Below are 12,867 nucleotides of genomic sequence, written 5' to 3'. Positions count from 1 at the left end.
CGGCGCGCGCAGTTGTAGCGCTCTCGGCGCGCTGGGGCTGTCTCCAAAGTTCCTTATTTAGCTCCTCGGACCAATTGGGTCTTTGCTCCACCCTCGCCTTCTCCCGAGCACACCTTCCGCGTGGTACGGCCCACACCTTTAGAGCGGCGACGGGAGCAGACGCTGATCGCGTTCCTCCACCCGCGCTCGCCAGGCTGCCCCCCTTTCGAGGGCGCGCTTGGTACGGCCCGCGCCGCCTCCTTCCCTCGCTGGGGTGGCTGCCCCCCCTTCGGGTCGGCGGCGCTTGGTGCCGCCCGGGAGAACCAGGTCATCGGTCGGCTCCCGTGAAAACAAAAACAATCGGTGGCGCCGCGGCAGGCAGCCGAACGCGGCGAGCGGGGAACGGAGAGTGGGGGCGCGGGGCCGGGGGGGGGCGAACAAGCGAACGGGAGCGGCGGCGACGCGCCGGGATCCGGGGCGCCATGGGGCAGGCGGGCGCGGGCTGCGCGGGGCTCCCCCGGCGCCGGGGCTAGCGCGTCCGCCGCCTCAGCCGCCCGCGCCGCCCGCCTGGGGGACGAGGAGCAGGACGCGGCCTCGGCCGGGCCCGGGCTGAACGGCTGCGGACACCCGGGCGCCGGGGAGCCGAGCGCCGCCGCCTCCGGGATGGATCAGTGCGTGACGGTGGAGCGCGAGCTGGAGAAGGTGCTGCACAAGTTCTCGGGCTACGGGCAGCTGTGCGAGCGCGGCCTGGAGGAGCTCATCGACTACACGGGCGGCCTCAAGCACGAGATCCTGCAGAGCCACGGTAGGGCGGCCCGGGTGGGCGCGCGGGGCCGGGCCCATCCGCCCGCGCCCCGCAGGCCCCGGCGGGCTGGGAGGGGTGCCCTCCGGGGGTCCCGGCTCCACTTCCCCCGCGGCGCGGAGACCCCCGGGCCCCTGTGACTTTTCCTCGCCCTCTCCCCGGGTTTGTCTCGAACCTGCCCCGGCCTCCTTAACTAAGAGTGAACGCAAACCCACCCGGAAACCGAGAAACCCATTACCGGAGCCCGAGCTCCAGCCTGGGTTAATCGGGGGTGGGGGCCGGTCCATCGCACCTGCAAACTGCCGCCCTCCCGGGGCGGGCGCCCCCATCAATTGCCTTGGGCCCAAGGGCCTGAGTGATAAGAGGATCAGTGCAGGAAGCCCCCTTCTCCTCCCCAGCCCCAAACACTTAGCCCGGGGACTTTGCTCGTCTTCTTCTTTCTTCTTCTTCTTCTTCTTTTTTTTTTTTTTGGCAAGTCGAGTGTTATTCTTAGCTGCGGGTTAACAAAACAGCCGCTCCTGCAACTCCATAATTTGACTCAGTGTGGAAGCAGCTTTTCTTCAATTCCGCAGCGGCACTGACATAATTCCTAGGAAACTAGCTGAATCAAATTGTTCAGCTCTCCTAGTGTAGCCTGTGATGAGACGAAAGCGGCTCTCCAGAAACACACTGTGGCACAAGTTGTTAGTTAGTTACGTTTCCTGGTCAAGTTTTTACTCGTTTTCCTTTCAGAAAACATGTTTTCCTATAGAAGGTGTTTCTCCTGTATTATTATTGCCCTTGGCCCTGGGGGCAGATACTTTGCCACAGTTAATTTGTGGAAGCTGGTTGGGAAGGGTTTTTGGTTTGGTCTTTTAAAATAACATTAAAGGACTGGTATCCTTAGATTAAAATGTCTACGATGGTGATTCCTTATGAGCAAGAAGTAAAAGACTTTATTTAATGGATTCATTGGAGAGGTTGGAGGGGGCCGTCTCAACCCGAAGGCTCATCGGAAATTTATGAAAAGGAAGGTTTGGTAGCTAGGGTGACAAGTAGGTACTGTGGCAGGTGAGATGGAGGACAGTGGCACTATCTGAGCTTCCCTCCTCCTCTCCTTCCTTCTTGGACACCTTCCTTTCCAAGACTGCTTTGAGTTGAGACTTCGTGCTGGTCCATGGGGAGAGGGAGCCTTAGAACATCTCATCCTGGACATGATGGTCACTTTGGAACTCTAGGGAAGAAGCAAACCAGAGACTGTCGTAGGGAGAGGACTGGAATATGAATATGGAAAAATGAGCAGCCCTAGCTGGCTGCCAGTGAAGAGGCAGTAGAGGAAGAGTGGGCTGGGACTCCTGGGAAGGTGCTGGTGAACTTGGTTGGCTTTGGACAAGTGAGAAGCTGAAGGGCTAATGAAGATGAAACCAAGAGCTTAATGTTACTTGTGGCTGGAGATGCATAGATGAAGTCTGGGAGGAAAGTAAGGTCTGAGCTGGTTTCCTGGTGTCATTTCTACAGAGGAGACTGAAGAAGATCACTTAGGCTGCAGGGAGGAAAGCCTGTAGGGTCTAACCACAGCCTTGAACTCCCCCTGGAGAGTTGGGGGGCCAGGAGGAGCCAGCAGAAACAGGAAGGATGGGCGTAGAAAAAGAGGTTGGTCAACTGGTATTTGGCTTTTGGGAGGCAGTGATCTTCTTTGCTTGCATAGAATTGTTAAAATAAACTAGACGACTGGGAGTTAAAAATAGGCAGATTGAGGTGTAAGGTGCTGCCTGAGTCCAGGGCCTGAAGGCGTGCCTCCTCCCCTCTCAGCTGGAGAGGAAATCTTGGACTTGTTAAAGCCTGAAAGGAGGGGAATGAGTGAAGGCTGTAGACTTGGAGAGGTGGAAGAGCATTTCCTTCTTAGGGACCTGGTCAGGGACTGAGCGGGTCGGATAGGCAGAGCTTGAGAGAGAGAGAGCGAAGATGGAAAGTCAGATCCCTTTCTTCGGTGGGAGGGAGGCCATGTTCATTGAAGGGGGATGTGATTGTGAGCCATGTTTTAAGGGATTGGGGGCCCATCCAGGATGGACTTAAAATACTTTAGAGAAATTGCCGAAGTAGGAATTTGTTTTCAACCTCTTTGCTTGGTATCAGGGAACTTTCCGAGGAACTTATGGTCTGAGGGATGTTTGCCATCATGTGGTGAATTGGCAAGCGTTCTCTTTTCAGCCTATTTTTTTTAACCTTCTTGTCTACCTAATTGCAGTCATATATTGGTATCTTTTTGATTTTCTTTAATTCTTTAATAATAGGATTAAGTGACAAAAGACAACTATAAAACTTCAAAGAAAAATGCCGTAAGTGCCAGCTCTAGTTTCCAAAATAAAATCACCTTCTGGTGTTCTTCTGTATGAAGACAGACATCATGTTTGGTTTCTGGGTTATGGTATTTTTCAAAGCAGATAATTCATTAAGTTCTCTGCAGGCAATGAGGGTATTACATTGACTCTTAAATATACTCTTCTCAAAGTTATATGTACTGACATCTGAATTTGGGACTCCATATTGAAGTTTAAAGGGAAGTTTTCAGGGCTGTGAGGGTACCTCACTGGACAAGTGACTTGGTGGGCTCCTGTGACTTGGAGGAGGGGCTCCAGTTGGGATGCTCTTCCAGGGCTTTGGATTTCGTTCTCTGGGCTTATTTGTGGTGCTATTGTTGTAAGAATGTGATATGAATAAAGTAGAATCTCGGGGACTCTACAGATCCCCCAACATTGCACCGTACTGATGGTGAATGAATGACTGGTGCAGAAGTGTCCTTTAGCGAGGGTCAGGGGAGCAGTTCAGTTTGGAAGGTTGAATTACGTTTTCTTACGTTTCAATTTATTTTTTCTAAAGTTGTGAGCAGATAGCTCTACGAAATGAGGATGGTTAGGGCGGTTTGAGGTGGAAACTGTACGTCAGTGGAGTGTGTTAGCCCACTGACAGCCCTGGTCCACTCTCACCACCCTTACTCCAGATCGCGAACACCACCCAGAGGGGGCTTGCCTGGAAATGAGCCCCCAGATCTCTCTCATCTGCTCTCATCTTGCCTCCATATGGCCTAAAATTCTTTCATATAAACTTTCTCTAATTAACCATTTCTTTTAAAATAATGAATTCCTTAATTCAGACACTCTTTGGGAGGATGAGGGTGATGTGGGATGATCACTCACACCCAATGAATTAGTTTTTGCTCTGCTGTTTAATCCAGCAAGTCCAGCCTTCGAAAAGGAAAAAAAAAATTTTTTTTTTTAAAGGGAGTGTCAGGTCTGTGGCAGAGGAATAATTTCATAGTGTAAGGCTCTGAGAGATAAGTATAGGCTTTGACTGGGTGTCATAGCCAGTCTGGGGGGTTTTGGTGCTTCAGGGACAACAGTGATAACAGAAGTTCCAAGAGGCAGTAAAGAATTAGGAGAATACTAAAAAGGCGTTCTGCTGAAGCCCGGTCTCCTTCTCTTCCTGGAGACTGACTGACTGTAGAGTCAGTTCTTCATGGCCTTGGAACTGCCGTGGAGACCTTAGGGTGGTAGCTTGGAGGATGGGACTGATCCAGAGCCGTCAGAGTGAGGATTCCACGGTCAAACGGATTAGAGGTAACTGGTCATGGTAAATGGCTGGTTGTCAGAAGTTCATGGATTGTACTGAGCTCTGATTCTTATCCGTAATTATTTTGTTGAAACTTTAGGTTCTCTTTATTTCCCCAGCTCTGAGGGAAGAGGAGGGCACTGTTACGTTATAACTAAAATATTATTTCATATACAGCTAAAGTCACCATTCACATGGATGGTATGGGAGCCACACTTTGGACAGCCCCTGATTAACAGATAAATAGTTTGGATACATTTTGGTGATTTGACTTGTGATTGTTTATTAGCCCTTTTTGGGCAAGGATATTTATGTTTTGTTTCTCAGTAGCACTTACGTGGTGGAAAGGAGATCATAGAATTATATATCATGTATTGCTGATATTATAAATTCACATTTGGTAATAGAAAATTAGGCTGAAAGAACTGGGTAACAGTTTTATGACAGGTATATAGTGTACTTGGGGAAATTACAATCTTCATAAGAGTAAAGGGTATACAGTATTTTACAGAATTATTATTTTTAGGCTATTATTAAAGGGAGTTTTAATATAGTTTCTGAAAATGATTCTCACGGAATTTTCTGAATTTACAATTGTATTGATTTTGACTAGACAGTACATTTAAATGGTGTAAATTCAAATGATAGAAAGGATACCCAGTAAAAACTCTCCCTCTCAGTCTTTCTTATTCCTGAACCACCAAGTTACCCACCTCACAGCCAAAGATGCTAGTTTCCAGAAAGAAATAAGAGAATTCAGGGAAGTGATAATTTATCACTGTTTATTTTTTCTCTGAAGCATTGGACATGTCCTTGTTGTGATTTAGGCTTAGTATCATCTCAGTTTGCAGGATAGTAAAGACAGCTTCATTCGTGGGCATGATCCATACATATCATCTAAAAGTGTGTGTGTGTGTGTGTGTGTGTGTGTGTGTGTGTGTGTGTGTGTGTGGTGTCTGACTCCTAGTAGTAAAACTCATTTAAACCATGATCCTCTACCTTGATTTCTCTCTTGGTGAATCAAAGAGATTTAGTTACTATTTGCAGAATTGCTTCCTTTTTTGTTGTCGTTAAATTTGAGGGTGACAAATGAGAAGTAGGTAATTAAACATGAAAGAAAAAACAAATTAGATGGTCATGTTTTTAACTAATTTCTGTGATACTGTCATCAGTAGACAAAAACCAGGGTCCGGGTTTGCATGTTTGATATAACTTTCCATTCTAGAATTTGGGTTGTAAATACTAAATACATATTGAAAAGTATGTTTATTTATGTACGTAAATTCTCTGTGCTTTTCAGAGCCTACCAGTGCTGAATGCATTGTGTTGAATGAATGTAAAGGGATCAGGGTTTGGTGGCCTAGTGGCTTGTTTACTAATTCAGTCTTGTTCTTTGATGTTCAGGGAGTAGGCTGCATAGCCTGGCCTCCCATTTGTTAACCATACTTTTGCTAATTATTACTATCCAGACACTCTTGAGAGAAGAATGATTTTAAAGTTTTGAATTGAATAAAATTTGATATGTACGTTTAACATCTCATCTGGAAGGTAGCAGACAAGTAGGTCAGAAAAGTTTGAGTGAATTAACATCAGCCATTGCTCAAGTTCTCTAGAATAGACCAGTCAGCAAGCTGCTTGGGCTATTTTATAGGTGATGAGAATAATGATAGGTTAGTGTTGGTGTTTCCAGTTGGGTTTAGAAGCAGGTTTAACTTTGCCAGCCAATTCTTCCCAGGCTCATTTAGGAGATAATTCTTTGTTACTTGGCACCTTATTCATTCAGACTAGTATATTACTCAGGATCCTTTTGGTTGCAGGTGGCAGAATAGTTTTAATTAAAATGGAATTTGTTGACTCATAACTAAATAGGCCGAGGTTAGGCCAGCTGGTTCCGGGGACGCAGGGTGTCATGAGGACTGGTTTTGTTCTCTTCCTCTCTCAGCTGTGCTTTCCATGGTTGGCTTCATTCTCAGCAGAGCTTTTTCCACATGGAGGTAAAGACAGCCAGCGGACTCATGTCATCCTTACAATGCTTGTGACCCCAGACACTGAAACATGCCTGTTTTCTGTGTTTCCATCAAAATTACTGGGGAATATCTTAATTGTCTTGGTTTGAGTCGTAAGCCTCTCCCTGAATCAGTAACTGGGGCCGGGGCATGGAGTCCATTGAGCCACCTTGGGCTGTGCTTACCCAGGGTCAGGGCCACTGTTGCTCAGATAGAGGAGAGAGTTCTAGAAAGGAAGGCTTGTAACTGACAGAAGTGCTGGGTGTCTATTGTAGTTGAGCAGCTGCAAGTTACATCAGTAGCACTGTTCTTTGAGATGTTTTCTTGACGAGCCCAACCTTCATTTCCCAGCTTTTGCCTTAGCTCCTAAATGCAATGTTCATATAATTGAAATACTGAGTTGTTAGTACGACTTTGTAGGCTGGAAAATACAACTCGGTTCATGTTGCCTTTGGGAACTTGCTTGAAATTGCTTTAATGCTTGGTGTAATAAAATCATTTTCCTAAGTTTTTTTGTCTCTTAAGTAGTTTCTAACTCTGGATAATAATATCAGTAAGGGAGAAGCTTGCCGACACTTCTGTGATACTGTCATTCTAGAGTTGATAGAGAAGTTTCCATTGTTTTCATGTCTTAGTCTCTTAGTAGTTAGAACAGTAAAAATGGTGTTTTATGCAAACTACTGTTCACTTGGGATATTAAAAAATTGGGCCCTGCTTCTTCATCTGTAAAATCTTTGAAATTGACCCCAAATGCAGTTGAGGGGAGAATGGTGGGGAGCCCTGGCCCTGAGCTGTGTGCTGAGCCCCATGGTAACCATGGAACTCGCAGAAGTTGCCAGATCCCAGGGAGGTGATGCTCTCCACTGGGCATTTCTTTGAATCTTAAGAGTCTACAGAAGAGTGGCAGAAACTTCTGGCCTTCCTCTTACATTACTTGATAGTCTAACGCCTCAGAGAACAGACTGGAATCTGGCAGAACTTGAACTTTTACGAATATGCTTTCACCCTATTTGGGTTTCATGATTATATGGCTGAGCTCAGAATGGTTCTTTGGGAACCTTGTCCGGGGAGTCCTCAAGGCTCATGTTGCCATGTCTTTCTCCACTTATCATGTGTGTTACCTTTGACGAGTTTTCTGTATCTGGAATCCATGTAGGTTTAAAGCTTATTTGCTCTATGAAGGCATTTGGGAGGAGATAAGAAGAGGCTTCTTTAAAAAGAAACACTGTATGCGTGGCCTCAGGACTCCAGGAGCGTGGGGGCTCGTTGAGGAGATTAAGAAGATGAGTCTGCACTGGTGGAGAACAGAGTTTTGTCCAGTAGCTCAGGAGATCTGGATCTGAGTCCTTGTTCTGTGGTGTAACTGGTTCCACAATCTTGCTTAGCCTCTCTCCTCTTCAGTAAACTGATAACTTACACCATGGAGTTACGGGAATTAAACAGGTAATATGAACTGGCTTTGAAATCTGTAAAACAAGACATACTCGCTCTCTTTAAGGTCTGTACCTTTAAGCAGTGTTAAGCAGTGTTTCAACTGAGACACTTTGACTATTTAGATATCTTTATTACTGGTATATATTTACCACCATTCTGTGCCCAGTGGGCTGCTTAACACCCTAAGGAATATTCAAAAAGTATGAGAGACAGAGTCTTCAAGGAGCTTTATTTGGATAATGAGGCCAGACTTTTGCATTTGAGAGGGGAAGAAGCCATGGGACAGTACACAGTATGATGCAGAACATGCTTCTGCTTGGTATAAATGCTAGCCATTCAGAGGAATGGGGAGGGAAGGCGCCTTTAGAAAGAGCTACCCGGACGCGGGGCGTTTCAGTGGACCCTTAGAGCACTCGATCAGTAGTTGGTAATCACTGCTGATGCGTGGAACTGGGCTGGAGCTTGTGGGAGTCACAGAGGACAAGCAGCCGTTCTTGTGCTCTAAGAATTTTCTGTCTGGTTAGGGAGGCGAGCCTGGTTTGTTTTTAACAATGCAAGGTTACATGTATAGGCTGTTTGGATGGTACCGACAGGAAGGGTGGCATTTGAGACAGGGAGAGACCCTTCCAGGCTGTGGGAGGTTTCAGTAATGTGGAGAGTGGGAAGATTGGATGGGGTGCCAGGAGAGGAGTTGGCGAGAACAAAGGTGCAGAGGAGTGAGGGTACAAGAGCCGTCCTGGGAACAGTGAAGCACCCAAGTGGGGAGAAGCGGGATCAGAGAATTAAAATTGGAATCAGGTTTCACAGAGTCATGGCTCTCAGGGAAGGTGGCAGACTGGGGAGACACTGAGTGATTGGGGGGAGCATTGCACAGACAAGGGACAGGGACGTGATCTGAGACCAGTTAGCATTTAGGTTATTGGAGTTGGGAGTGAGGTTTGACTAGAGGCAGGAAGACGAGTTACGGTTCAGTGTCAGCCTAGATCTGATGACACTTGGGGCCTGTTTTGGGGTCTTGGTGGTAGAGGTATAAAGAGACCCATGCCTGGGGTCTCCCTAGGGAAGGATTCCCAGGACTTGGTGTAGACTGGGAGAGAGAGGCTGGAAAAATCAAAGGTTAATGTAAGGTTTTGAGCATGAGTAACCGGTTGACAATTATAGAGCCAGGAAAAAATAGGAAGTTTAGGAGAGGGGAAGGTAGAAAATCGAGTTTGATTTTTAAATATGAAACCCACATTGGAATGCTAAAAGAAACTCTATCTGATTCATCCATTCATTTCAGAGATAAATAAAGAGATGGCAAGAGATTGATTCTCTGTATTTCGAATTTGAAGGCAGTGAACAGACTCTAAAGTTCCACTGTCAGCAGGCATTTAAAAATTTGTGCCCGCATCCGCCTCCTCTTCACTCGCCAGGTCTTAGCTCACAGCTCACAGTCTCCTTTAGAGCTTCCCCTTTCTTCCCTGGGCGAGTCATTTTGGTCTGGCGCTCAGTTCCAGGAGCACTGTTAGTCTGCACTGTGTCACTTAGGTCCTAAAGGTAGACTTTGTGCTTTTGTTTTCTCTTGTGCTCAGTTTTTAGGCTGTGATTTAGGGCAGCGTGGATCAGAACACCTATCTGTAAACTGACCATTCTGTTCAGAAAGGTCAGGCGTTGATCAGCAAATACTATCCTTTACTTTGTACATATGTACAAATTCCAGGTTTTCTGTTTTTATGTCTTGTAAGCACATTCATGTTCACCTAGTCAATGACTTCTTCAGAATCAATTTTAGACTCTTATCCTTCTTCTTTTATTCCCATCCTAAATTTCTTAATCTGTCTAGAACACTTAATCTGTACCCTGAACACGGCTGACACAAGGCATTGAGCACTCCATAAATGTTAATTGAATCTTTTCTCTTTCAGTTTTATTAGGTAGAATTATTTGTTTGACTGCACATATGCAATATATTACATGTAAATACATATACACAGTATACTGCGCATATTTTTAAAATTTACATATATGTATTGTTCATTGTTTCTGAGAATGTTTAGAGCTTTAGCTTAAATCTTAATGTCGTAATTTTTCCCTCCTTTTTGACCTTAGTTTTTGGTTTTTTTCCCGTTTTGTCTTTGGTTTCATTTTGTTTATATTATGGTATTAAGATTTTTTAAAAATAAGAGTGGGCTAGTATAGAATTTTTTCCTTCTATAACCTTCTTTTGACTTTTTTCTATCTTAATTATTTTTAAAGAAACTAATCTAGAATTCTGGAGTGTAGCTCTGTGAGGTCTGAGTTTTCATTTAGGTACATTTGGGATTATGTGTACTAAATGAATTTCTTTCTGTTTATCTATATTAAAACTTGGGTGCCTTTCTGCCTTCCACTTAGTTCCCAATTTAAGATCTCTGTCCATTTTGTGAAAGTGGAGTTAACTTTTAATAACTCAGAACTGCTCAAATGTAATATTTATAAACTTAGCTCAAGACGCAATCCTGTGAGCTCTTATTTAAGTCTTTACAAGTTTAAGGGTTTTTTTTGGGGGGGGGGAGGGGTGTTTGTATTTGAAAAAGAGAAGGAACTTGTAACTGGGGATCTCTTTTGTGAATGTGTTTTATTTGAAACCTTGTGTATGTGTATTGACTGACGCACTTATTTGGTGTTTGGAAAATTTAGGCTGTGATGCTGTTGCGTAGCACACCTAAACCATCCTGTGAGAGCAGGCGATCAGCGAGGATGTGGGTTCCCAGCGTTGGTGGCGCCAGAGTCTCCAGTGCTGGGCTTGAAATTGAGAATTTGTAATACACAATCTGTTATTTTTCTGTTCACTCAGTAGATAGTTATTGAACACCTAATATGTGCCAGCTGCCATGCTAAATAAACGGTGGAGGTGAAAGGATCATATTTCCTATCTTCAAGTAAATTCACGAGGGGATAGACAGATATTTACAATGTAGTGTGAAACCCCGATGGAGAAGTACAGGAAGCTATGCAAATAAACATTTTTCTGGTTTACTGTTTCTGTGAAACTAATGGACGTAAACCCTGAAATGGCTGGGCAGTGAAGCTGAGGGCAGATTTTGAAGTCTTAGCTGGGCTCTGTGGAAACAGTTTAGGAGTTAACTCCAGCAGGTTAGATTTAGTTTGGCAGATGACTGACTTTGGAGAGACCATGACTTTTCCAGTTTCTGAGAATATCATGCTTAAAATTTGTTTATAAAAGGTTCAGTTCTATTAGAATACCATTCCATTGCACTGAAAGAAAAACTGTCTTTAACGTTGACCAACCATGTGTGTAAATTCTTTGCTTCGATTTAAAATCTTTATTGACATGCTAATTATTTTACTGTTGAATGATATCATACTAAAAGTGACCTTAAATTAAAAAAATAAGTACTTTTGTGGTACAGCCACTTTGGAAGACAGTGTGGCAGGTTCTCACAAAATGAAGCATTAGTCCTACCATAAGATGCAGCAATCAGCGCTCCTTGATATTTACCCGAAGAGTTGAAACTTACTTCCACACAAAGACCTGCACTTGGTTGGATATGGCAGCTTTACTCATAACTGCCAAAACTTGGAAACAACCAAGGTGTCCTTCAGTAGGTGAATGGATAAATAAAGTGTGGTTATATCCAGACAATGGACTAAAATGAAATGAGCTCTCAAGCTGTCCATGTGTGGGGGCAAGTTATATATGGGAACTCTTAGTACCTCCCTGTCAGTTTTCTTGTAAACATAAAACTGCTCTGAAAAAAAGTCTTTGAGGAAAAAAGCACTTGTGACTGTAAGTGATGAGCTCTGCCTCAGAATGACTTCTTTCCTTCTTGTATATTTGAGGGCTTGGTCCCAGGAGGTTGATTGCATTGCAAGACACAGTTGGCACGAGACTTCATCCTGCATGAAAAGTGACCCTGGATTCCAGTGCTCACCTTCAGATCTGGTTTAGTTATGGGAAGGGTGGCTGTCACCGTAATTGCCCAGCTGTACTTCTAGGAACCAAATCCGACGAGATTTCTTTCATGGAATGGTTCTCCTAGAAGCAGGGTTTTTTATTTTTTTAAATTAAAAAAAAATTTTTTTTAGACAGACAAATCAAAAGAACATTAGGACTCTCCCTTTAAGACTGAGAAGTTTGGTCTCAATCGGTTTGGTTGTTATAGTGGTTTTCAAACCTGTTTTTACTTTTGGCTGCTTTCCACTGAGTCCATTTGAAAATGCATTAGTGGAATCTTTCTCTCTCAAAAGGGCTTTCCCAGGATTCCCGTTCAGATTCTTCCATTATGCTTTTCTTGTGCTTCCAAATACTTTGTAGAAATTATTTTTCCTTGGGGCATACTGAGAACTCTCTCAAAGTTAATTAATTGACCCTATGTTACTAATATCATAAACTTAGCAGACTAAGTTGCTACGATTCGAAAATATCAATGGATTGGATTTTGAGGTTAGGGCATAGAAGTTGAGTTCTTAAATTCCATATGACCTCCCTCCTCCGGTTTGGGCTCTGCTTTTTTGTTCCTTAACCTTTTGTTTCTTTGTTGTCTACTGACTGTAGAAACAAACGTGTCTGGATGGGTAGGAGTTACGGTTTGCATTTTTTAGGTTTTTTTTTTAAATTGAGTTCATATACGACACAACCACATACCACATACCCTTTTAAAGTGTGTAATTCACTAGCTTTTAGTATATTTAGAATTGTGCAGCCATAACCATTATCTAACTCCAGAACATTTTCATCACTCCCAGAAGAAACCTCATATCATTAACAGTCACTCTCCATTCCACCCTTCCCCCCAGCCCCTGGCAACCATGAGTCTACTTGCCTGTTCTGGGCATTTCATATATGTAGAATCACACAATAAGTGGTTTTTTTGTGTCTGGCTTATTTCACTTAACATGATGTTTTCAGGGTTCATCCATGTTGTAGTATGTATCAATGCTTCATTCCTTTTTATTTTTAAAGTAGGGGAGGTAATTAGGTTTATTTTCATTTTTAGAGGAGATACTGGGGATTGAAACCAGGACCTTATGCATGCTAAGCATGTGCTCTACCACTGAGTTATACCCTCCCCC

At 44.1% G+C, this 12,867-nt stretch overlaps 1 protein-coding gene across 1 annotated transcript in view; it reads left to right on the top strand.

Annotated features, from left to right (window-relative positions):
- The first annotated feature begins 27 nt into the window (after window positions 1–27).
- Window positions 28–12,867, top strand: part of RMND5A (required for meiotic nuclear division 5 homolog A) — a 48,529-nt gene continuing 35,689 nt past the window's right edge. Inside the window, exon 1 of the mRNA XM_032469695.1 lies at window positions 28–784. Within this exon, the coding sequence (XP_032325586.1) occupies window positions 643–784 (142 nt within the window). The 5' untranslated portion in view covers window positions 28–642. The remainder of the gene's footprint in view (window positions 785–12,867) is intronic.

The sequence above is a fragment of the Camelus ferus genome, chromosome 28 (assembly GCF_009834535.1).
Source record: "Camelus ferus isolate YT-003-E chromosome 28, BCGSAC_Cfer_1.0, whole genome shotgun sequence".
Taxonomy (NCBI): Eukaryota; Metazoa; Chordata; class Mammalia; order Artiodactyla; family Camelidae; genus Camelus; species Camelus ferus.
Note: the sequence above shows the minus strand (reverse complement) of the source record. Positions and strands in the feature narration are given on the sequence as shown.